Raw genomic sequence first — 25,863 nt, 5'->3', positions numbered from 1 at the left:
GGATCACAACCCTCAGTGTTGCATCCGCACCTCGCTCAGCCAGTGAGCGGGAACCGGTCTGTATGTGGGATCCGAACCCTCGGCGGGAGCGCCACCGCACTCCCAAGCGGCGCACTGTAGCAGTGCACCACTGGGCCAGCCCTGTTGAATCATCTTTGTTCTCCACATTTATCATTTTCTCCAGAATTACTTTACTGTCTTCACTGATTCCCTCTGCATTCACTATCATTTCCTTTCCTCCTTGCTCTTAATTTTCACCATTTCTCTTCTGTTCTTTGCTATTTCTAGTTTATTGGATCTATGATGTTTTGCTGAGCTAAGAAACATATTGAGAACTGTGGTAGGCCAAAGAATGGCCTTCCAAAGATATCTGCCTCAGTCAGCTGAGGCTTCTATAGCAAAATACATAATCTGGGTGGATTAAACAATACGCATATATTTCACATAGTTCTAGAGTCTGGGAAGTGCCGGCAGATTCAGTTCTTGATGAGGACACTCTTCCTGGCTTTGTAGACTGCCACATTCTCACTGTATCCTCACATGGTAGAGAGAGGAGGCTCTGATGTCTCTTTCTCCTGGGGGCTCAGTCCTCATGACCTCATCTAAACTTAATTACCTGTCAATGGCCCCACCTCCTAATACCATCATGTTGGGACTTAGGGCTTCAACCTGTGAATTCTGGGGAAACACATTTAGTGCATAACAATGTCTTGTCAAATCCCTGTAACCTGTGAATGTCACCTTATTTGGAAAAAGGTTTTTGTAAATTGCAATTAAATTAAGGATGTTTAAGAATTTGAGTGGGACCTAAATCCAATGCCAGGTGTCTTTATAGTAGATATACAGAAGAGAACAGACACAGAGAGGAGGAGAGATTTGATCACGGAGGCAGAGACTAAGTGATAAGGCCACAAGGACGATACAAGTCAAGTAATGCTGCCACTTACCAGAGGCTAGCAAAGGCAAGAAATGGATTCTCTCCTAGTATCTCCAGAAGGATTGTAGCCTTGCTGACATCTTGATTTTGGACGTTTGGTCTACAAGACTGACAGAGAACAATTTTTGTTTTAAACCACCCAGTTTGGTAATTTGCTGCTTCAGTCACAGGAAACTAATACAAGGACCAAAACAATTTCCCTTTTTTGTCTATTGTTTTATCACTTTATGTTTGGACTCTTGTTTTGTTTATTTCATGTTCTTAAGTTCTTCTGTAGCAATAAACTCTTGGAAGGAATTTTTTTTTTTTGCTGCTTAGATTTTCTTCCATTTACAGTTCTTGGTTTGGCTTTTGCATGTTTTACCTGCAGTGTGTTTGTGTCAGTTTTTTATACTTTCTCATGGTTAAATTGGGCAGCTCTTTCCAGATCTTTTGTTTTGATGTAATGTTCATCAGTGAATTCTTCCTGACTCATTGTCACTTTAATTCTAGATCTTTTACTTGTTGTCACTTTAATTCTAGATCTTTTTCTCTTCTTCTATGAATGTGGCTGTTGTTTTAAACCCATTCTTCTGTAGCCTGAGGGGTATGGTAGTGAGAAAAAGAATATCCCCAAGTGAGTGCAGTCCTTTCTGAAGATCTGTTTTAACATGAAGCCAGGGACACATTTCACTCTTGTGGGCTTCTTCCCTCAACTTAGTACAATAACTTGGAAGATGGTGGCCATACAGGTGATTCATAGGGGACATTTTTGGGCAAAAAAAACATTAAGTGTAGGAGACTTTTCCTTGATCCTCCCTCTCCTACCATGCCTCCTCTCCCGCGTCCATAGCTGCTTGTGGAATTTTCATGGTCCACTTTTTACCATATTGAAGAGTATTGTAAACAATTCTCAAGAAAAAGAAGAAAAACAACAACTATTTTTCTTTGTTACTGGGGGAGAAAGAGTAGTGAAACTGATTGATTCTCCTTTCTAAATCTAAACGACAAAATTTTAAATTAAAGTAAGATAGGTGTTTGGTTTTCACTGATGATCATTGTTTTCTAAATATGGTAGGGCAAAATGTTTAATTTTATAAATAATCTGCTTAATTAGAAGCTTTTCACTTCTCATTGACTTCAGTTTCATTTAAAATATATGCTAGCTAAAGTAGTCAGATTATTTATCTGATTTTGCAGTAAAGCCAGTGTAGGGGAGGTGTTGGACTTATTCAAATAACTCTTTGAGTTGCAATGAATATGTGCTGTGGTTATCACACAAATAGTAGTCATTTAATTAAACTTAGTGGTACTAATGGGGCTTGCAAAGCTGCATAACACAGCTCCTGGTCTTCTCTTTAACCCCCTCTCTTCATTCTTTTTTTCTCACTATGCTTTAACCCCATTGCCTCCTTATTTGGGGAGGGTGGGTCTTTTTATTTTATTATTTTTTAACAGCTTTATTGAGATATAATGTACATATGTTAAGTTCACTCATTTAAAATGTACAATTTAATATTTATAGATATTTCTAAAATTCAGTGATATTTACAGAGTTCTGCAGCCATCACCATAATCTAATTTTAGAACATTTTCATCATCCCATAAAGAAACCTCTCACCTATTAGTAGCCACTCTTCATCTCCTCCCCCATGCCTGCCCTAGGCAATTACTAATCTACCTTCTGTTTCTGTAGATTGCTTATTCTGAACATTTCATATAAACAGGATCGTATAATAGGCAGTCTTTTGTGACCAGCAGTCCTCTTTTATGACAGTATGCTAAGCTCCTTCAAGTTCTTTCTTTTTCCATGCATTCAGCCATTAATATTATGCCTTCCCACCCATTTTCTTCCTGCCTTTTCACACTTTTTCAAATTTCAACTGAAAAATTACTTTCTCAGGAAGATTTAATCCTAATAAGATTCTAGATGCTACATTATGGGCTCCACTGCACCCTGTAATTCTCTTTTATACCTCCTATCTCAATTATTATCTAACTGGGCAATTATTTGTATAAAAGTCTACAGACTCTTATTTAATAGCTAACTTTTATTTCAGTGTGCTTCATCTATGAAATATGAATGCACACGGAATGGGCGGGGGCTGTATTGACGTGGAACCTTGGAGGCACTCACTTCAGGAAAGTGTTCAGTGGAATATTGGTGCTGTTATTTGCATATATTCACACTTAAACCTTTTAAAAGATCTTTGGAATTTTTATTCTACAGACGAAAGTTAAATTTCAGAATCTGGGCATCCACTAGTGCCTTTTATTAGTAGCAGACATGTTAAGGCTTGGAGCTAGAACAACTGTGTTTTAATTGTAACCCTCTTATTAGTTTATGATTTTTAATAAGTCTTTTAACTTCTTGCAGTCTCAGTTTCCTCACTGGTGAAATGGAGATAATTTCACGCACTTCACAGGATTGTTAGGATTGTGAGGTATTATGTGAAGATAATTAGTAGGGTACTTGGCTGTATGATAGATGTTGAATAAATACTGAATCCAGATTTCATTAATAAATAGCCTTATTTCATATGCTTTTATCTATAGATTCTCTTTGGGTGGAAAGCTCCACAAAGGGTTCTTGTTTGTCTTATTCATTTTTGTTACCCTAGTTCCTAGCATAGTACCTGTCTAGTATATAGATAGGGCTTATTAAGTGCTTATTAAGCATGTGATGAATTAATGAAGAATGACAAAGTATTTGAACCAAAAATTCTATATCTTCTTTCATTTTCTATTCTCAAGATTTTTGAAACTTTCAGCTAGCCTACTGTATACCATTAATATGAGAGGATACTTATGAAATAGAAAGGATGTGCATAGCATAACATGTAAGAATTAATATTTTATAAAGCCACACAGAAATGGTTGATTAAAGGACAAGTACTTGAAGTGTGTGATTGCATCTCTCTCTTTAATTTAAGTGGAACCCAATTTCCTCTGATTTTTAAATTTTTTATTAAGTGAGTATGTGTTCAATGTTTTTGCAGATTGTGGAGTTATGGTATAAAAAGGAACTTAGCCAGCAGTCACTGTTAGCAGACTTGTTTTAGTCCTGCCCTGGATTATCACTGTCAGGTAGGTAACAGTAGGAGATGACAAAGACCATTTGAAAAGGGCAGTTAGGGATGTAGGTATTCCCAGGGATGAAAGTTCTGTTCGACAAGAGATTGTTACCTACCTTTATGTCCTTCTTGACTGCTGACACTGCCAGTAATGAGTTAGCAGCATGGGAGATACTCTGGCCTGTCATGGGGTGTCCTAGAGTGTGCTCCGTGATGTACGTACCAACAAGGGGATCAGCCATAATTCTTAGGCACTGGCAGTGCAGCCAAGTCCATATTGTAGACCCTCTGTGAGTACAGAACTATGTTGTTCCAGTGATCTTTATTTAGTAGAACCCAGTTAACATCTCTTCTAGCAGAGCTTTGTGGGGAGAAATGGTAAGTGGACTTTGCTTTGTGAATTAACCTAGTTGATCTGACAGCACTCTTCCTCACTGAAGAGATGGACTTGCACTTGATCTATTTGAATGGCACTGCTTAGGTTATCTACAGTCTCTTTATTTTGTAGAGAGGGTTGGGTGATGTTGGGCCATTTTTAGAGAGAGGAAGATAGGGGCAAATGTAAAAACCAATATGGATTTGATTCTAAGTAATTAGAATCAGTTGGGACAGTGTTATTTAATATGTTTCTCTCTCTTGTTTTCCTCTTAGGCATGTTCCTTGTTATATTAATGACAACTCTTAATTATTACCTATTTTATTTCCCATAGTTAAGAGATTCTTGAAATGTTGTTAGGCGGTACTCTGTCTCCATTTTAACAGTTTAACAAGTTAAATTGTACGGTTATACAGACTGTGTCCTAAAAGTTCATAAATTGTTTTGGAATTTAGAAACATATTTTTCCACATGCATTTTTGTAAATATGTAAAGTAAAAATAGTTAGATTCCCAGGCTGTCCTACAAAAGTCTAAGCCATAGTTAGCATAGTTATCTGCATATTTAAATATGGCAAATAATAGAAAATAATAATATTGCAGGAATAGTAATTAAACAAAATTTAAAAACCCATAAGAATTAGTTTTGAAAAATTCTCCTGAATACTGGTACTTGGTTGATAAAGGAATTTAATCAGAGGGAAATGAGTGGAGACTTGTGGGAGGCTGACAGGCCTTTCTGGGTATTTGATAGCATTACTTTCTCTTGATATTGGTACAGAGCAGAAGTGCTATCCTTTTGCTTACCACCTGTGATTAAGGTTGCTTTTTAGCTCTTGAATGGAATGAAGACAGTAGGGGAGATAAAGGGAGAGACAGTTTCCTCAAGTAACTAAGATTTGAAAGAACAATGGAAGGTAGAGGATGTGTGTTTGAAGAAGTTGCTTGAGGTAGATTTAACTGACATAAAAATAATGCAAGTTTAAGGGAGTGGAGAGAGAGTGTAACATGTGAATGATTCCTGATGGAGGAAAGAGAATGTGATGATAGAAAGGGTTGGGTTAACAATCCTTGTCCTGGTCAGTAACTGATGCTGGCTATCTTTGGAAGCTATTTGAACTGGGAATGGGGAGCAGTATTCTACTTTGTTATTTTTCTATGAATTACTTAAGAGTTAGTTTTTCATAATGTGGGACAGCAACAGCCAAAAATATTTAACTAGATTTATATACATTTTAGGGTATTTTTCTTTAATAATTAATTCAGTTATTATTTTGAAGCAAATACTTTTTTGAACTTATGAAAAATAAAATATTGCACTTCAGCTAAATCAACAGGAGATTTTTAAAACTATTGTGTGATGTAGAGAGGTTTGGTCTTTATACTCGTCCTTTTTTGTTCATTGATTAGAAAAACATAGTTTCCTGCTTTTTTAATCCTCAATATGCTTCGTATTTATAATAAAACAGCCCCCCCACACACAAAAGCAGAAATTTTTCCTTCTACTTCTGCAAAAATAGCAGTTACTGTTAAGCAGTGGATTATTACTTTGTACTCTGATAAATCTGTTCAGGTGCTTAAATGTTTGCTATCAGTTCACTGATCTGATTTTCCTCATGGGAATTCTGGCTCTCTTTTTACTCATTTTAGTGGTTTATCTCTCAGGTAGCCTTATATCTTAGGTAAAACGAAGTACTTTTATATTAAAAGGTGTTGTTTGCAGTTTGTATTAAAAGGTGTGAGGACTCAGTTATTTTTATGGATTTATTTTGGAATATAAATGGCTCGATTAACTTCCACTTTTATATGCATTGGAAAGTGTACTAAATGTGGGAATTGGGTGGCCTGGGCTGTAGTTTTTTATATTGCTATATAACCTTTAGCAATTTCACATATTTTTGACCTTTGGTTACCTCTCCCTGATTTAGTATTGGTTCTACCTCCTTCATAAAACTATTGCTTGGATAAAATGAGGTTATGTGTCTAAAACATGGTTTATAAACTATAAAATAACGGATATGTTATTTGTGATGGTGATGGGTGACAACAGTATGTGCTGATCAGGACTGGTCCTGGGGAAAATTGTCAAAGAGGGGAATTCTGTCTTTGCGTTCTCTTCTCAGTCTCTTAAGTGACTTAACCGTGTTGATAGGGTGATTACAGGGTCCTGTGTCATCTTAGAGGAGGAATTAGAGGTTCTTATTTAGTGGATTTCAGACCTGAAGTAGTTTTCAGAGTTTACTGGGAAGCTGTTCACTTACAAATGAACAAATATTTTACAGCCTACTATGTGCATAGGAATATAATGGGGCTACACCAATAAACATGTGATGAACATTACTGTTGCCCTCATGGATTGGATATTGGTTGTTAAATTGTAATTGGTAAAGCATAGAGGACCAACCTAGAGTAAACAGTAGTCTGGTAGAAAGCAAATCCTGTCTTCTCTCTTCCCTTCCCCTATCATTTGGAATTTAACAGCAATTTTTAGTTTAATAACCTTCACTTTAAAAGGTATATAAAAATGTATGTAAACTTGTATGCTGTGCTGTGGGAAAAGCAGTTTGGATTAGGGGGTGTGGATATCTTTGGTACATATTTCAGGGGAAAGCAGGATTGAGTGAGCTGTTACAGTGGGGGGATTTGGGTTGTCAGAAGGTAATATTGAGGATCAAAGGGATATGTGGTGGGCCAAAAACAGACCTAATTCATTAAAAAAAAAATAGTGTGTTGATTCTGATATTATGCTCACTAAGGACTAGAATAAGATATACCAGCTTTGTGAGAGCTATATTCTAGGTTTTTTCTGGACTCATGCCTCTTCAAGGTTGATGTTGCCAGGGTATGACCCGGTGACTGGATCAATGAGTCATTGTATTTTTTAAAATAATTTTTTGCTTCATTAATCTAAGTACTTACCATTTACTCTTTCCATCCATGTATAGTGTACTGTTTTTTTGATAATCTGGTAACCTTCCCTCTTAAGGAAAATTTAAATATAGTGTCTACGATTCCTTGCCCTCCAAATTGGACAGTTTGTAAATCAAGCAGATAAGCATGTTTAAGACTTCAAGATTCTCATGTAAATTCCTAGAAGCCAAAGCTCTTTATACACATGCTGCAAGCCTTTTGGACTATCATGGAAAATAAGCTTGTTTTTATAATACATCTCGAAATTATTTCAAGTGAGGGCTAAACACCAAGTGAATTATTTATTAATTTGGGTTTGGTTTGATTTTTTTCCAGGTGAGTGGAGTTAGGAAAAAAGGAAACATGCTTGATTCCAGTTCATGGTGATCAGTAAAATAATTAAATTCAGACTGTTGAAAATTAACATGATTTATTCTAATTTTTTGGTTTATTATTTGGATTAAAGTAAAATGTGGATTTTAAGAGAAAAAAAATTGGGCCAATTAGAATCACTTCAAAAGAAGTATGGATATTTCAGAGTAAAAATCTGAGTCACTAATAGATACTTGCATCAGAACCTTTTGTAAAATATTTGAAATTTTCAGTTTTGCTGATCACAGAAAATTGATTTTAGGACCTGAACACTTATGTATCTTTATGGCATTGTCCTAAGCAAATTAATGTAGTAGGGCACATGTTTTAGAGTAAATGGACAGGTCTGAATCCTGTGGGTACGAGTTATTGAAAGGGTTATCCTGGGCAAGTTATTGCCTTTTCAAGCACCTTAAGTTCTCTCATTTATTAAATAATTGTTCTGAGTATATCACAGGGTTGTTGTAGGATTAAATGGTATATTATGCATCTTTCTCAAAGTATGGTAGCTGGAACTACATCAAGAATTATTTGGAGATGCTTATTAAAAATAGTTTTCTGGGCCCCACTTCAGACCTTTCTGGAGGGAAAATTCTAGAATCTTCATTTTTAGTAAACTCTCTCAGGTGATTCTTCTGCCCACTTGTGAGTGGTGCTTGCAAACTGTAAAATGGTTCTCAAAGAATATACATTTATATAAATTGAACTTAACACCTCAGATATGTCTCTTGCCTAGTGTTTACCTATCACCACCTATTGGTGCTCTAAAGAAACCAGAATTATTTGGAAAAGGGTTATGAAACCACTTAACTCTCCAACCCATAAATAAATACACACGTGGCAAATTGGGTCATTTGTTTTGGCTGCTTGTTGTTGCCATGTTTTCATTAAGCCCTCCATTCTGTTTTACTACTTGTAAAGGCCTTTCTTTATACTTTATCCCCAGGGATTTATATCTGACCAGTGGCAAGCATCAAAAGCACTACTTACGTTTAGCGTGAAGTAGTCAGTTCCCAAATTCTAGCAATTTTTCTGCTTGAATTATTTTTATATAAATTCAGTAGCGAGCATTTGTGGAGCCCTTGCATTGTGCTGAACCCTGTGCTAATAATAAGCACTAGGGAAATGTAAATGATTCAGATAATATCTAATTTTCCTAAGAGCTCTTAGTGAAGTGAAGGGCTCAGACTCTTAATAATTATAGAACGTTATGATAAGCACTGTAGTGGGGGCACATACAGAGTGGTAAAAGAGCATAGTGGAGCAGGAGAATTATGTTCTTTTCTCTTCCTACTGCTAATAATTCAAAGTACAGAGAAACTAATTATAATTTATGGGGCACCCACTATGTGGCATGCACTTAAAAAAAAACAAAACTACTTAACCTGTTATTTAATCATCACAACAAACCCTATGAAGTAGCAACTATCTCCCTTTTATAGATACGAAGTGGTAGAATGTGTGATTCAGACCTTTGTGTGACTTAAAAGCACATATTCTTTCTATTACACCATTATGCCTCTCTCTAGGGACAAAAACTTGACTGACATTTTTTTTTTCAAAAGAAGGGGAATTTTATGGTTCTTCAGAATTGATGCTTGTTAATCCCATTAGCATGATATCTTCCTGTAACTGAAAAGGATTCTGGAGTCTTTTGTGGCAATTCCATCCTCTGCCACCCTGTGTTTTCCTTTCCATTTCTAGAAGTGATATACAGGGAAACATCTCTAAAAGCCAGCCTCTGTGTGACATCTGCCCATTTTGTTTTCCCTGCCTCTACTTTTGTTTATTCTTCCTATCCCTAAAGGAAATTTAATGTAATTCCTTTGTTTTGTTTTTCCCTGTCCCTTAAATAGAATCATGTGGAGATGTCTAAGTGTTTAAGGGGTAAAAGGCCCTGTTAGAAAGAATTTTTTTTTTTAATCACATCAAGGTTACATAGAAATTGCCCTGAAATTTTTATCATGCTGTTGATCATTAGGGTTGAGTTGACTGAGTCATCTGGTTTGTTTGGTATTCCTTTTCTTCATGGTTTCATTTGCTGCAAGGTACGTGAGCAGTTGCACTCTCTGGTGAGAGCTTCTGTATCATAAAACAGAGACCCTATTTCATGACAAGAATACAGTTATTTTAGAATTTGTCTAACTCTGATTCTCTGGGCCTCAGTTCCTTTGTATTTCCTTCCTAATTAATTTTTATGTTGATTTTATGTTTCTAGCAGTTTTGTTTATTTTGGGGAGAACATCTTGCTTTAATACAAATTCTTAAACCAGTTGCTTAAGATGAACAGTTGTTTGGACTTTGATTTTAAAAACCTGGAAAATTCACAGAAGCCATTGTTTCTCCTCCTGACCATTTTAACCATACTTGAAAATAAGGTTCTTTTTATTTATATAATCAAATTTTTTAATGGAGTGCTGTATTGTTGTTAACAGAGAGCTATTTTTAAAGGGTTTTTATTTTCTTCGTGGTAGAGAAATGATAGGCTGTGCTAGTTTCCTTACTAATACTATTGTTAGGTAGAAAATCTCATGAAATGCTTTGTATTTTCTCTGTAGTCCTGGGTGGTGTGCTGGATTTTCTGGGCTTTTGTTGCAGACTTTTAACTTTCTGTTATTTCTGTGTGGAGACCATTCTTGAGGTAAAGGAAGACTTTATAGAAGCAGTCATTTCAGAATCAGCTCCCCACAGCACGGTCACTGGAGTTTTTCTTGGATTGTGGCATTACTTTGCTCAGTATGTATTAGTAGTATGGCTTATTAATATTCTTTGAAAGCTTCTCCACTACAAAACTGTCTCAGTTGTTGCTTTTTCTTAACTCTGGATCTTAAGAACTGGCCTCCTTAGGAAAAGAAACATCAAATTAAATGGCTTTGTTAAGTGAACAAAATATGCTCAACTTTGAGGTTTATCATTCATATAAAATTAGGATGTAGTGCCTGACACCTCCTAAATATTTAAATATCCTTGAAGTTATCTTTTGATTTTTGGATGCCCATTCTATACTTTGGATGTCATCCATGTGAAAGTGTTAGATTTGTTTATTTTAGGGTGGATTGGTCTGAAGAGTGACTTCAAGAGTCTTCAAAAATATTACCACAAGATACCGCTTACAGGTAAAACCCTGTGTTTGAAAGATTGAGAACTAGGCTGCATATGTCTGGGATGGGCCTATACTTGCTAAGGGTTTTATAAAAGTTGTATTCTATATGTAACAGCCTTCAATAAAAAGTGACTGTTCTATTGCATACTATTCTTCCATTGCTTCATGAGGAGTCTATTGTTGTTTATGTAACTAAGATTTATCTATTGTGGTAAAGAGTAGGGGATTTAATTCTATGTTCTAATTACACTAGAAAATTCATACCATGTGAGTGGGATCTAAATGTAATAGAGGATTCCAGGAGTCCTCTGGCCAAATAGAGGGAGATCCCGAAGCTGAGCTAATTCCTGCTTCTCTGCTGTTGTTGCACCTGCGAGACAGTGGCATCTTTGAGGGTTTTTTTGCTGCTGTTGTTTGATTTATTTATTTATGAATATTCATGAGATACAAAGCTGATTGTCACCCCTCGTGCCCATGATTTGAGGGCTAGATTCATACTGGCAGCATACCCGTTACCACAAATTGCATTCGTACCCCATGTCCCCCAACCAATTATCCCCATCCTCCCTCTCCCTCCTCCTTTCCCCTGCATTCAACTTTGTAGCCCAAAGAATGTTCTCTCCCTCTGCAAGTCCAACACACTACTGTGGTCTTTCTTTCCTTCATTCTCTCTCTCTTAGCTCCTACATATGAATGAGTACATACGGTATTTATCCCTCTGTGCTTTGCTTATTTCATTCAACATAAGTTTCTCCAGGCTCATCCATGTTGTTGTAAGTGGGAGAATTTCATTCTTTTTTTATGGCAGAGTAGAATTCCATGGTGTATATATACCACAGTTTCCTTATCCAATCATCCATCGATGGACATTTAGGTTGGTTCCATGTCTTGGCTATTGTAAACAGAGCTGTGATGAATAGGGGAGTGCAGGTATTCCTTTGACATGATGATTTCCATTCCTCTGAGTATATACCCAGAAGTGGGATTGCTGGATCTTATGGTAGTTCTATCTGTAGTTGTTTAAGAAAACTCCATACTGTTTTCCTTAGTGGTTGTACTAATTTACAGCCCCACCAATAGTATAGGAGTGTTCCCTTCTGTCCACACCCTCACCAGCATTTGTTATTCACCGCCTTTTTGATCACAGCCAGTCTAACTGGGGTGAGGTGGTATCTCAGTGTAGTTTTAATTTGCATTTCCCTGATGACTAGTGATGTTGAGCATTTTTTTCACGTACCTGTTGGCTATTTGTATGTCTTCCTTTGGAAAATGTCTATCCAGCTCCTTTGCCCATTTTTTAATTGGGTCATTTGTTTTTTTACTGTATAATTGCTTCAATTCCTTGTGTATTATGGATATTAATCTCTTGTCAGATGCATAGTTAGCAAAAATTTTCTCCCACTCTGTAGATTGTTGTTTCATTCTGTTAATTGTTTCCTTTGCTGTGCAGAAGCTTTTTAGTTTGATATAGACCCATTTGTTTATTTTTTCTTTTACTGCTTGTGCTTTCGGGCTCATGTTCATAAAGTCTGTGCCCAGACCTAGTTGCTGAAGTATTTCACCTCTATTTTCCCTTAGTAATGTTACAGTTTCAGGTCTTATACTTAAGTCTTTAATCCATTTTGAGTTGACTTTAGTGTATGGTGAGAGGTGCATATCTAGTTTCATTCTTCTGCATATGGATAACCGGTTTTCCCAGTACCACTTGTTGAAGAGGCAGTCTTTTCCCCAATGTAGATTTTTGTTGCCTTTGTCCAATATCAGATGGCCGTAAGCCTGAGGGGTGATTTCTGGGTTCTCAAATCTGTTCCACTGGTCTGAATGTCTCCACCGGTCTGAATGTCTCTGGTCTGAATTTTTATACCAGTACCATGCTGTTTTGGTTACAATAGCTTTGTAGTATAATTTGAAGTCAGGTAGTGTTATGCCTCCAGCTTTACTTGTGCTCAGGATTGTTTTGGCTATTTGGGGTCTTTTGTTTTTCCATATGAAGGGTAAGATTGTTTTTTCCATTTCTGAGAAGAATGTCATTGGTACTTTGATGGGGATTTCATTGAATCTATTGATCACTTTGGGTAGTATAGACATTTTGACAATGTTAATTCTTCCAATCCAAGAACATGGAATACCTTTCCATCTTTTTGTGTCTTCTTTAATTTCTTTCAGAAGTGGTTTGTAGTTTTCATTGTAGAGGTCTTTCACCTCTTGGTTAAATTGATCCCTAGGTATCATATTTTTTTTGTGACAATTGTAAATGGGCTTACTTTCTTTATTTCTCTTTCTGTTAATTCATTATTTGAGTATATAAATGCTACTGATTTGGGGGCATTTATTTTGTATCCTGTAACATTACTGAATTTATTAACTAGCTCGAGGAGTTTTTTGATAGAGTCTTTAGGTTTTTCTGTATATAGTATCATGTCATCAGCAATAGGGGAAGTTTGACTTCATCTTTTCCAATCTGGATTCCCTTTATTTCTTTCTCTTGCCTAATTGCTCTGGCTTGTACCTCCAGAATTATGTTAAATAGAAGTGGTGAGAGTGGGCATCCTTGTCTCGTTCCTGTTCTTAAGGTAAAGGCCCTCAGTTTTTCCTCATTCAAAATGATACTGGCAGTGGGCTTGTCATAAATGGCTTGTATTGTGTAGAGATATTTTCCTTCTATACCTAATTTGTTGAGAGTCTTTATCATGAAGGTATGTTGAATTTTGTCAAATGCTTTTTCAGCATCTATTGAGATAATCATATGGTCTTTTTCCTTGAGTTTGTTGATGTGATGTATCACATCTATTGATTTTCATATGTTGAGCCATCCTTGCATCCCTGTGATGAATCCCACCTGATCATAGTGTATAATTTTTTAAATATGTTGCTGTATTCTGATTGCTAATATTTTGTCGAGGATTTTAGCATCTAGGTTTATCAAGGATATTGCCTTGTAATTTTCTCTTTTTGTTGTGTCTTTATCTGGTTTTGGTATCAGAGTTATGTTGGCCCCATAGAATGAGTTTGGGAGAATAGCTTCTGTTTCAATTGTTTGGAATAGTTTCATGAGAATTGGTATTAATTCCTCTTTAAAAGTTTGATAGAATTCAGCTGTGTAAAGCCATCCGGTCTTTACACTTCAGTCTCCTTGTTTGTTATTGGTCTGTTCTAGTTTTCTATCTTTTCTTGGTTCAGTCTTGATAGTTTGTATGTGTCTAGAAGCTTATGCATATCTTCCAGATTTTCATATTTGTTGTCATACAATTGTTTATTATAGTCTCTAATGATTCTTTGTATTTCTGTGGTATTGGTTATATTGTCTCCCTTTTCATTTCTGATTTTTATTATTTTGGGTCTTCATTTTTTTGTTACCTAGCTAATGGTTTGTCTATTTTTTTTATCTTTTTGAAAAATCAACTATGAGTTTGGTTGATCTTTTCTATTGTTTTTGGGGTCTCTATTTCATTTAGTTCTGCTCTGATCTTAATTATTTCTTTCCATTTACTACACTTGGGTTTGGATTGTTGTTGTTGTTCAAGTTCTTTGAGGCATAATGTTAGGTTGTTTATTTGAAGTCTTTCTGTTCCTTTGATGTAAGCATTTATTGCAATAAATTTGCCCCTTAGTACTGCTTTTGCAATATTCCAGAGGTTTTGGTATGATGTATCTTTATTTTCATTAGGTTTTAGAAATTTTTTGATTTCCTGTTTAATTTCTTCTTGGACCCATAGGTGGTTCACTAGCTCCTTATTTAGCTTCCTTGTAATTGCATAGTTTCCAGAGTTTTGCTTATTATTAATTTCCGATTTTAGTCCATTGTGGTCTGAAAAGATACTTGGAATGATTTCAATTTTTAAAAATTTGCTGAGGCTAGATTTGTGACCTAATATGTGGTCTATCCTTGAGAATGTTCCATGAGCTGATGAGAAGAAAGTATATTCTTGGGTGAAATGTTCTGTATATATCTGCCAGGTCCAGTTGGTCTGACATGTAGTTTAAATCCTGTGTCTCTTTGTTGATTTGTTGCCTGGAAGACTGTCCTATACTGAGAGAGGGGTGTTCCTGTCACCTACTATTAATGTATTAGGGCGTATTTCTTTCTTTAGGTCTTGGAGTGTTTGCTTTATATATCTGGGTGCTCCAGTATTGGGTGCATATATATTTATGATTATTATGTCTTCTAGCTGGGTAAATCCTTTTATCATTATATAGTGGCCTCTTTGTCTCTTTTTATGTTTTTTGGTTTAGAGTCTATTTATCCGATACAAGAATAGCCACTCCTGCTCGTTTTTGGTTTCCATTTGCATGGTATATATTTTTCCATCCCATCGCTGTTAGTCTGTGTGTGTCCCTGTGTGTGAAATTGTTCTCTTGAAGACAGCATATATTTGGGTCTAGCTTTTTAATCCAGTCAGTCAATCTGTGCCTTTTGAATGGGGAGTTTAATCCATTCATGTTTAGGGTGGTTACTGACAGATATTGTTTAATTCCTGTCATTTAATTGCTTTTTGTTTAGATGTTTTAAATATCTTTTGATCCTTACTTCCTCTTTCATTACTTGGATATTTGAGGTGGCATGATTTAGCTTCTTGCTCTTTCTCACTGGCATTTTTGGTTTAACAGCAGGGTTTGCTCTTTCTTGTGTATCCGTGGTAGTGACATTCATTATTCAGGTTCCAGATGAAGGACTCCCTTAAGAATTTCTTGCAGGGCTGGTTGTGTGGTGGTGAACTCCCACAATTTTCGTTTGTCTGGGAAATACACTATTTCTATGTCATTTTTGAAGGAGAGCCTTGCTGGGTAATGAATTCTTGGCTGGCAATTTTTTTCTCTTAGTGTTTTGAATGTATCATTCCACTTTCTTCTGGCCTGTAGGGTTTCAGTTGAGAAGTCTGCTGTTAGTCTGATAGGCGTTCCCTTATAGCTGACTTAATGCTTTTCTCTTGCTGCTTTTAGAATTTTCTTTGTCCTTTGAGCTTTGCAAATTTGACTATAATGTATCTTGGAGAGGATCCTTTTGGATTGAATCTGTTTGGGGACCTTTGAGCTTCCTGGATCTGAAGGTCTGCATCTCTCCCTACCCCTGGGAAGTTTCCTGTTATTATTTCCTTGAATAGGTTTTCAATACCTTTTCCTTTCTTCTCTCCTCTGGAATACCCACAATTTGGAAGTTAGAGTGCTTGAGGTTGTCTGCTATCTCTCTTAGATTTTCCTCATTATTTTTATTTAGTAGAGAATTTTGCCTGTAAGAATTCTCAGTAGTTTCCCTAATTGCTTAAGAGAGAATAGGGTAAATCTCTTAATTCCTGTAGTAAGTACTTTTTCCCTAGATGTGCAAGAGAGTGAAAAAATTGGTCCTTTGTCTACATTAAGTCTCTGTTTAAAACTAAGAGGCCTCAGGATTCTCTTTCAATTATAGCATCTGTAGGACCTGTCTATTTTATCTTTCCACTCTGCTATAAATATTTTAGCAGAATTACCTCATTTGTGATTTTTCCCATTTGCAAATGCTGGGATGTTCCCAGGCTTAGCAGTTGGAATAAAGAGATGCTAAATCTCAGAGTTGTGATGGATATCTTTCATAGCTGGTTCTCTAACCCCTGAAATGTGAAGTTTTTTTAGATGTACAATCTGAGGAGAAAAGTAGGGAATGTCATCACAAATGCTTTTTTAAAAATAATTTTTCATCAGACAGTGAAATATATGCTCAGTTCTGGATCCAGGTTTATAAAATTACTAATAGTTGTAGCCAATACAGATCATGATTTAAAAACCTTATTTTTTCTGCAGGTTTTAAAGAGTGTTGAACTAAAATAATTCACGTAAGACAGCAGTCATATGAGTTTCTATATAAAAAGCAGCACATTTTATTGCATAGTGAGACTTAGATGTGTGAATGTTTTATATTTATTGATTTATTTATTTTCTTTTAAATTAATATATTGTTATTTTTTTTACATTCTAAGATGTTGTTGCAGAGCAGTGGGAGGGGGAGCAGGGAGGAGGAAAAGGGGACAGAGGTGGGGGTGGGGGGCACTGCTGGCCCACAGCCAGGTTGTGGAGGGAGAAAGGGCATGGCTGAGGGCCACAGGTGGTGGTTGGTGGGCCCACCAACACCCCAGCATTGGAGCCTGGGAACCTTCCAGCTCTTCTAGGTTTTATAGGTGTTCTTTGGTGGTGTTAGACCTTTACTGGTTAATATCAGAACTTTGATCTGTGGGATTTTTGTGATTTCTTTCACTTCTGTGTTGGATAATTAGCTACCCCCACCACTTAAACTCTGCAATGGAGCTAATTTGTTGTCCTTTGCTTACTTCTAAAATGGGGGAACTTCCCGTAGGGACCAGCACTTGAGCAATATGGTTGAGCTAAATTGCTGCTCTGCTGCTAATTCCCTGGGGAAGGGTTTTTGTGCAGCTCAGGTTTTAATTGCTGACCTTTTAAACACTTCTGGGTCTTGTGAGTTCTGATACACCTGGGTTATGCGAAAACTGTGGTCTGGTCCTGAGTCTTTCCAGAAAACTGCACACTGTACAGTTCGGTATTCCTGACCAGTCTCCGCTCAGTGGGCCTGTGCTGATGGGAGGGCAGATCAGCTATCCATGCTGTGCCTCAAGTGTTCCCTGGTGGGCCTGTCTCCCTGACCCCTCACTCTTCAAACACTTCGCATGGGGTGAGCTGTACACCAGTCCCCTTTTGATGACTTACAAGCCTCTGAGTGAGTAACTCCTTTTTTCAATTGTCTGTGGCCCCTCCTATGTGGGTCCACAGGAACCTTGTCAGTGGCCTTGCTAGCCTGGGGGCCACCAAGGCCCTCCTCTTCCCTGCAGTCTCCAAGCAACTTCACACAAGGGGCACAGCAGTGGGTTTTGCCACTCTAGCTCCATGTGCTCACCAGGGCCAGCCTTGAAATGGCTAGGGCTTGAAATAGTCGGAGCAGTCCCTTCTTTCTCTCATTGTGGTTTCTCCCGCCTTCATGAACTCTGTAGGTCTCTCTTCCTCTTCCCGTAAGCTCCAGGGGCCCCAGCTTGGTAGTCTTTGATTTTTAATAGTTGTAAATAGGTTGGCTGTGGGAGACAGTTACACTGGAGACTGTTCAGCCATCTTGATTCTCTCTGTTCATCACAAATGCTTGTATTGCTTAAGTTCTCTTACTGGAGAGAGTACGAAGCTGTGGTCATATAGCAGAAAAGCATAATTTTTGGTTGTATCCCAGAAAGTTTTTGTTTTCAATTAAAATTGTGGAGCACAGCAGCCATTCTTAAAATCTATTAATTTATATTAATTAAGCTAATAATGATGCTTTGTTTTGTGAGTTAGACCTGTGAGATTTTGCAAGAAACTTGTTCAGTAGAATTATTAATTCAAAGTTCTTGAAATTTTGGGGGGGGGGAAATAGTTTTGACTTGGATAATCTAAGGAAGAGTCAGCCTGTTTGAAATCACTTCTGCTTTTAATCTTCTTTGGTGCAATTGGATGATAAGAATCTATTCAATACCTTGGATTTTAGTCTGTCTGGATCTAACCTTTCTAGATCTCTTCATTTACAATTTAAGTTCAGAAGGTTGTGATTCTGTCTTTGGAAGTGCTAAAATACATGTAAAGGTTTATTTTACATTTGAGGGAAACTTACAGTAGCGTTTATAGTCAATCTGAAAAGTTATAGTTAAGATTAACATAGATTTTTTTAGGGGTTGGGGTATGATAATTTAGAACTCAGATTAAATTAAACTAGTTTTTTAGCAGATGTATTTAAGATATATTTTACAAAAAGGTGACACTTGAAGGAAGCATTTGAACGCTTTGAGAACTGCTATGTATGAGTTGGCTTGTACTGAGGTTTGTAAGCACTTAATGCATATGTAATACTGTTGTAAATAAAAATGGTGGTGTTGACAAGATTTGAGTGATTTCATTCCATAAGTGGTATTGGATTTGTGCTAATTAAATCATTTAAATCATACCTGTTTGAGTGTTTTACCTTGGTACTAAGGACATGTTTAACATAGCTGGCCATGATAAAATATAGACTGCTTGTAATTCACCTAGCTATCTTCTGTAGTCATTCATTGCTTTTGTATATGCCATGAAGGCCATTTTATAAACAAGAGAGTTAATCAGTCACAGACATTGCATATTAGCTTTTGTCTATACAGTTGTCCACACTTACCTGCAGGGGATATGTTCCAAGACCCCCAGTGGATGTCTGAAACTGCAGATAATACTGAACCCTATATTTACTATGTTTTTTCCTATACATACATACCTGTGATAAGGTTTAATTTATAAATTAAAGGCATAGTAAGAGATTAGTAACAATAACTAATAATAGAACAATTATAACAATATACTGTAATAAAAGCTGTATGAATGTGGTCTCTCTCTCTCTCTTAAAGTATCTAATTGTGCTGTACTCACCTGTTTTCAGACCATGGTTGACTGTGGGTAACTGAAACCTTGGAAAGCGAAACCACTGATAAGGGGAGACTACTGTATTAACACTTCTGTGTATTTAAATAGATATAAATATTGGTTATAATGTGCCACCAAAATTTGGATATTCATTTAGCAATTTTTTTTGGTAGAGGAAAATACTCATAAATATTACATTTTTCTTTTATTAGATTAGTATGAATTCAGTTAGCATTTAAAAAATAAAACTGATATAAAGGAAGAGTAGCAGAGGAAAACAGTACAGTTCAGTCAGTGAGCCTCAGGAGTTGTACTGTACTGAGAATTGGTTTTCGATTTGTCGGGGAAGAGAGAAGCAGAAGATATAATGGCTATTTCAGGATGAATGTGTAGTCTTGAGAATCTGCATATATGCTGCAATCACTAAAAAAAATTTAGCTGTTTAAAACCAGGTGCTAGGTAGTATAGTATAGTTTAGAATAGTTTAAGAATTCAGAGAACAAGGTGGTGATTGTGGACTATACCTAGTCAAGTAGGAGGTGGCTTTTGAACTTGAATAGAGCCTACTAGGATGGTTAGTAGGGGTGAGGGAAGGCAAAAAAGGTTAAGGAGAGGCCTATGAGTGAACAGAGACCCCACAGCCAGGGAGCTACTTGTAAAAGGGGCTCAGTTCAGAATGGGTCTGATTTTTTTCTTTTACATTTTACATCTGTTAACCCCAAATTAATATTCTTTTTTCCATCTGACCTTCTCTGAAAGGTATTCTACTTTGAAAAGAAATAAGAGACAGGAAAGCAATACCTCAAAGCCTTATCTTCCTAAAGGCAGAATGGTCTGAATGGAGTTGACATATTTAGACATTTTCAGTTGCACATATTTTCTTTTCAAGTAAAATGAGGAGGCTAAAGGAAAGAACTTTATTTCTTTAGTGTTGGGCAGTTAAGGTCAAACCCTGATGGATCCACCATTTGTTATTTGACTTCGGGCAAATTTAACATTTTTCTCATTACTTTTAGTATGGGAACAACACTTTCTACTTTGTGGGATTGTTTTCGTTGAATGAAATCATATATATAAACTAAGCATGATGCCTTTCAGAATAACTGAATAAATTGGTGGTTAAAAAAATTACTATAATTGAAACAAATAATTGTATATGATAAATTAAGATAAACATTTTTAATTAAAATTAATTAAAGTAAAGAATATAGTTTGCTTTGTGTACTTTGGCAATTTTCTTGGTTTCTTTATAGTTCTTATTTTTAAAAATTCCTTTCTTCCTTTAGGAGACAAGGATGGCAGCAAGGTAACCACAGTGGTGGCCACTCCTGGGCAAGGTCCAGACAGGCCACAAGAAGTCAGCTATACAGACACTAAAGTGATTGGGAATGGGTCATTTGGTGTGGTATATCAAGCCAAACTTTGTGATTCAGGAGAACTGGTTGCCATCAAGAAAGTATTGCAAGATAAGAGATTTAAGGTAAGACCTTGGTATTTAATACATGTAAATGATTTTTTTTTCAATTGCTTCTTTTTGCTTCAAATTTCATCTATTGTGTGAATTTTTGTTCAGCCCAACTATTATAGTGACTTTAATTGTATCTTCATGTATTTTGTAATTACACGAGGGTACTTTCAGAAAGTTCGTGGAAAAATAGAATTAAAAGATAATACAAATTTTTTCCACAAATCTTTTGAAGTACCCTTGTGAAATTTACTGAAGATTGCAACGTAACTTTTGTTACCCCTGCTGTGAGTCATATATTTACAGTCCATGCATTACTTAACGATGGGGATATGTTCTGAGAAGTGCCATGTTAGGTGATTTCATTGTTGTGTGAAAGTGTATTATGAAAGGGAACAGCAGTGAATTTTCTGTTGTCTACACTGGCTGCTAGTTGCACGAGCAACTGTATTATATGTATTGGTGCTTTCTTTTATTTTTTATTTTTTCTGGTCAGACTTGCTGTATGGCTTTGTTTTAGTCATCTTGCCTTTTCAAGGAACAAGCTGTTGGTTTTATTTAGCAGTTCTGTCTTCCTTCTAATTTATCGTGTCTTTCATCATTATTCATTTTTAAGAAGGTTCTAAACGTAGGATATGTCAAAACCACTTTCATTAAAGAATGGGAATATATGCCTATGTAAAGGAACTGTAGAAATCTGAGGGCAAACGTTGAAATAATAGAAAACTTATATTTAGTGGCAAAGGATAGTTCTCACTAGGAACTTGGACACTTTTCATAAGTTATGCATTACAGAGAGGAACAGGTAACCTGACCCAAAATAAAAGGGTGTGTGAGGCAGGAAAATAATAAGGTAAGAAAACACCAGTGCCTTTGCTGCAAGAAATTGTGTCTTGATACTATGCTTTTTATATGTATTTATTGACAGGCACAGGTATCTGTAATCTATTGTCAATTAACAAAATAGTAGGCCTAATATTCTATTATAATTTAATTATGGTTTTGTCCTTTTTTCATGTTTTGATGGGGGAAGTATACCGAGTCAGAAACAGTAGCTTAAGAATAAGAGGCACTTATAACTTGAAGCTTACCCTGTAGTAGGATTGTGTGGGTATGTGACTAATTAAATTAATTAAAACGGATTTTCTAATGATCTGTTTGAAAGTAATAATGTGCTCATATAGCATTTTATAATTTTAAAAATTGCCTTCTTATACATAAATCATTTGATTCTTGCTGATTTTTATATTGAAATAATTTCAGACTTAAAATCACTAAATAGTACAAAGAATTCTCTTAACTCTTTCGTCTAGATTTTCCAGATATTAACATAAACCACACTTGCTTTATCATTTTCTTTCTTCCTGGATACGAGGGTACTTCAAAAGTTTGTGGAAAAATAGAATGAAAAGATAATACGAATCTTTCCATGAAGAAGACCCCTCATACACATATCTTTTTATTTCCTGAAATGTTTAAGTACAACTTTCAAGAATGATGCCCCTTTATCCCTAAATTATTCAATGTGTATTTCCCAAATTTAAGGACATTCACCTACATAGCCACAGAACAGTTATCAAAAATCTGGAAATTAACATTTGTATAATACTGTTATCTAATATGCAGACCTTGTTGAAATCTCTTCAGTTGCTCCAGTAACGTACATTACAGCAAAAGAAAATCTTGAGTCATGTATTTAGTTGTCATATCTCTGTAGTCTCCTCTACCAAAAACAGTTCCTTTGTTATTGTCTTTCATGACATTCACCTTTTTTGAACAGTACAGGCCACAGTTATTTGGGTTTGTCTAATGTTTCCTCATAATTAGATTCAGAATATTAATTTTTGGCAGGAATGCTATAGAAATGATGTTTTATTGTTCTTAATACTTCATATCAGGAGGCCCATGGTGTCTGTCTGTCCCATTACTAATGATGTTGACTTCCATCTCTTAATGTACTGTCTGCCAGGTTTCTTTATTGTAGAGTCACTACTTTTCCCTCTGTAATAAAAAAAAGTATTTTATGGGGAGATACTTTTAGACTTTATAAATAGTTTTTTTTTTTTTCCTTTTTTGTCTTTTTTCGTGTCTGCAACGGATCGCAACCCTCAGTGTCGCGCCCGTATCGGACTGGGACCGGCAACGGGATCGCAACCCTCGGTGCTGCGCCCGCACCTCGCTCAACCAGTGAGCGGGAACCGGTCTGTATGTGGGATCCGAACCCTCGGCGGGAGTGCCGCCGCGCTCCCAAGCGGCGCACTGTAGCAGTGCGCCACCGGGCCGGCCCCATAAATAGTTTTTCATTAAACTTTCACTAACTAGTTTTAGTATGCATTGATGAATCTTGTTTGAATCAGTTATAATAAAGGCTACCAAATGGTGGTTTTCTAATTCTTTTATTCCTTTTTATCTATTAGTTGAGATTCTGCCGTAAGGAGTATAAGGAAGAAAGACTTTTTCCCTTCTCTTTATTTGTATATATCATATGGACTCCTTGATTTTTATTATAATAAGTTATAATCTGTAGTCATTTTGACACTTAGATTGCCTTATATTTGGCCAGTGAAAGCCCTTTCAAGCTGGGTCGAGTTCATCTTAGCCAACAGAACTAGACAATAGGGGTGCGTGTGCGTGTGCACTGCACACATTATATACATGTGTATAGATAGACATTCACACACACGTGTCTTTTTCTTTGTTTCTTTCTATTAAAAGTTTGTACTTCCAATTTCTGAGCAATACCACAGAATTCACTCTAGCCTTCCCTCTTTCTATATTTGTAGCTCTTTTTTCTGAAGTGAGAAACCTGGTACCCATTATCCGCAATATATTTCCTTATGGTCTCAATCCTAGAATTCACAAAGTAGTTTCAGAACTGTTAACTCATACCCATGGGGCAGAGTCGGACCTACTTCAGTATTAATTTACACTTTTTTTGTCTTTGGCCTGAAAGGTATATGGCCCATGTATTCTGTTCAGGAAGTGTTTGGGTTAGTTTTACTTCTTCTTGCCTTTTTTTTGAGGGGGGGGGTGGATGGGGGACTTTAATTTTTCCCTTTGGCATAGTTAGGATATTTATGTGAAATAGATTGTGCATTAGTTTCTGTATGTGTCCCTTCTTAGAACTTTACCCCATTCTTTTGATTTTTAAAAACAATTATTTACATTTTCATTGTGAAACAATAACATGGTTTCAGAAGTCAGAAATACACATACCTCATTCCCTCTGTATTCCTTCTGTTCTTTTTCCACTTACTCCCTATAAATAGCTAGTTTCATTATGTTCCGGTTTACTTTTTCTGGTTTATTTTTGTATAAAAAGAGCAGATGTGTGTAAACTTTTTTTTTTTGCTATCTTTCTTACATAAAGGTAGCATATTAGAGATACTCTTTTGTACTTTGCTTTTTCTTTTAACTATATTTCCTGGAAATCATTGCTTATCAGCTCAGAGATTTTTCTCATCCTTTTTACAGCTGCATAGTATTGCATAGTTGATTCAACCATTCTCCTATTTATGGGTATTTGTTTTCAAAATTTTTCAGTCCCAAAGAGGGCTGCTGGTATGAATTACCTTGTGAATATGTATTTTGTATTCAGTATAAGAAGTGGAACTACTGAGTCAAACATGAACACGTGTAGTTTTATTTGATATTGCTAAGTTCTCCTCCATACGGGTTGTACCAATTTGCATTCTCTCCAGTAAAATATGAGTGCCTATTTCCCTATAGCTTTGCCTATAAGAGTTGCTTTACTTTTGCAATTTTTGCTGTGATAGATGAAGAAAGGTATCTATCTGTAGTTCTAATTTATAATCTTTATTTTGTGTGCTGTTAAGCATCTTTGCATCTGTTTAAAATTCATTTTGTTTTTGTGGGTGTGTGTGAATTATTTATTTTTGCCCATTTTTAAAATGGGTTTTTCGTTTTTTGCTATCAACTCTAAAGAATACTTTATTATGGAATTAATCCTTACCTGTGATAAATGTAGCATTTTCGCTTTGTGTGAAGTATTTCTTTCTTTCTTTTTTTTTGCTAAGAAATCTTGAGTCTCTTCCTCTTCCCCCTATCCAATTGAATTGATTGTTCTTTTACCTTATTTTGTGGATTTTGTGTTATGATTAGAAAGCCTTTTCTCTGTACTCAGGCTAACTGGAAATTATCCATATTTTCTCCTAGTAGTTATAGGTTTTGCTTTTTTATTTAGATCCTTGATTCATTTGGAGTTTATTCTTGTATATGGAGTTTATTCCACATGATATAAGTTAATGATCTAATTTTATCTTTTTAACTAGTTGTCTGAGTACAATTTATTAGGAAGTCTGTTCCAGTGATTTGAGATGTTACTGTTATAATATACTTAATTTCCAGATGTATTTGGGTCTGATTCTAGGCTTTCCATTCTATTCCACTAGGCAATTTATGTATTCCTGTGTCACCACCACACTGCTTTTCTTTTTTTGTATTTTCCTACCTATTTTTGGATGTTTATTTTTCCGTCTGAATTTTGGTATCAATTTGTCTAACTCCATAAAAAATCTTGTTTGTATATTTCATTGGGATTTTATTAAATTAATAAGTTAACTTATAAAGAACTGACATGTTTGTGATGTTGAATTATCTTATCCAGTAAAAAGAGGTCTTTCCATTTGTTCACATCTACTTTTGTGTCTTTCAGGAATTTTAATTATAAAGGTTTTTGACATTTCTTAAATTTATTCCTAAGAATTTTATTGCTTTTGTTGCTGTTGTATAGTTGTTGTTTTTTTCTTTCTTTTTTACCTACATGCGAAAAAGCGACAGGCTGCTTACATTAAGCTCAGTTCTTTCAATTGTATCACCCTTGGTGGAATTTAAGTATTCTTTGTTCTCCTCCCTTGATATTAACTGTTTACAGGTAGTTGTGGCCAAAAAATAAAATTTGATATATTGACTAAATTGTTTCTCTTGATTATCATAAAATAGTAGGAGTTTTTCTGACAACCTAATCTATAGTTTAACGTCTGTGACTTACATAGCTGCTTCTTAGGATTGTGTTAAATAATTCCGGCAAAGATTGGAATAGGGTCTTTTCCTTGTCCCGTTAAATAAACCAACCTGCTGAACCTCCTAGTGGCTATGAGAAGCAATTTGTCTTGGTGAAAAGAAAAGAAGAGAGGTAATGGTCAGAGATAAAGGACCAAGAATAATTATCACTGTGTCAGTAGTCACATAAGCCATATACAAGACACCAAGCTTTTTAAAGAATTTCTGG

At 35.9% G+C, this 25,863-nt stretch overlaps 1 protein-coding gene across 2 annotated transcripts in view; it reads left to right on the top strand.

Annotated features, from left to right (window-relative positions):
- The window catches only part of GSK3B (glycogen synthase kinase 3 beta), a 223,657-nt gene that overhangs the window by 53,620 nt on the left and 144,174 nt on the right, over positions 1-25,863 (top strand). For both annotated transcript variants that reach the window (XM_008578782.1, XM_008578780.1), the window contains exon 2: positions 20,434-20,627. In XM_008578782.1, coding sequence (XP_008577004.1) covers positions 20,434-20,627 — 194 coding nt within the window. The remainder of the gene's footprint in view (positions 1-20,433; positions 20,628-25,863) is intronic.

Source organism: Galeopterus variegatus, unplaced genomic scaffold, assembly GCF_000696425.1.
Source record: "Galeopterus variegatus unplaced genomic scaffold, G_variegatus-3.0.2 Scaffold1756, whole genome shotgun sequence".
Lineage (NCBI taxonomy): Eukaryota > Metazoa > Chordata > Mammalia > Dermoptera > Cynocephalidae > Galeopterus > Galeopterus variegatus.
This window is presented reverse-complemented; position numbering and strand designations above follow the sequence as displayed.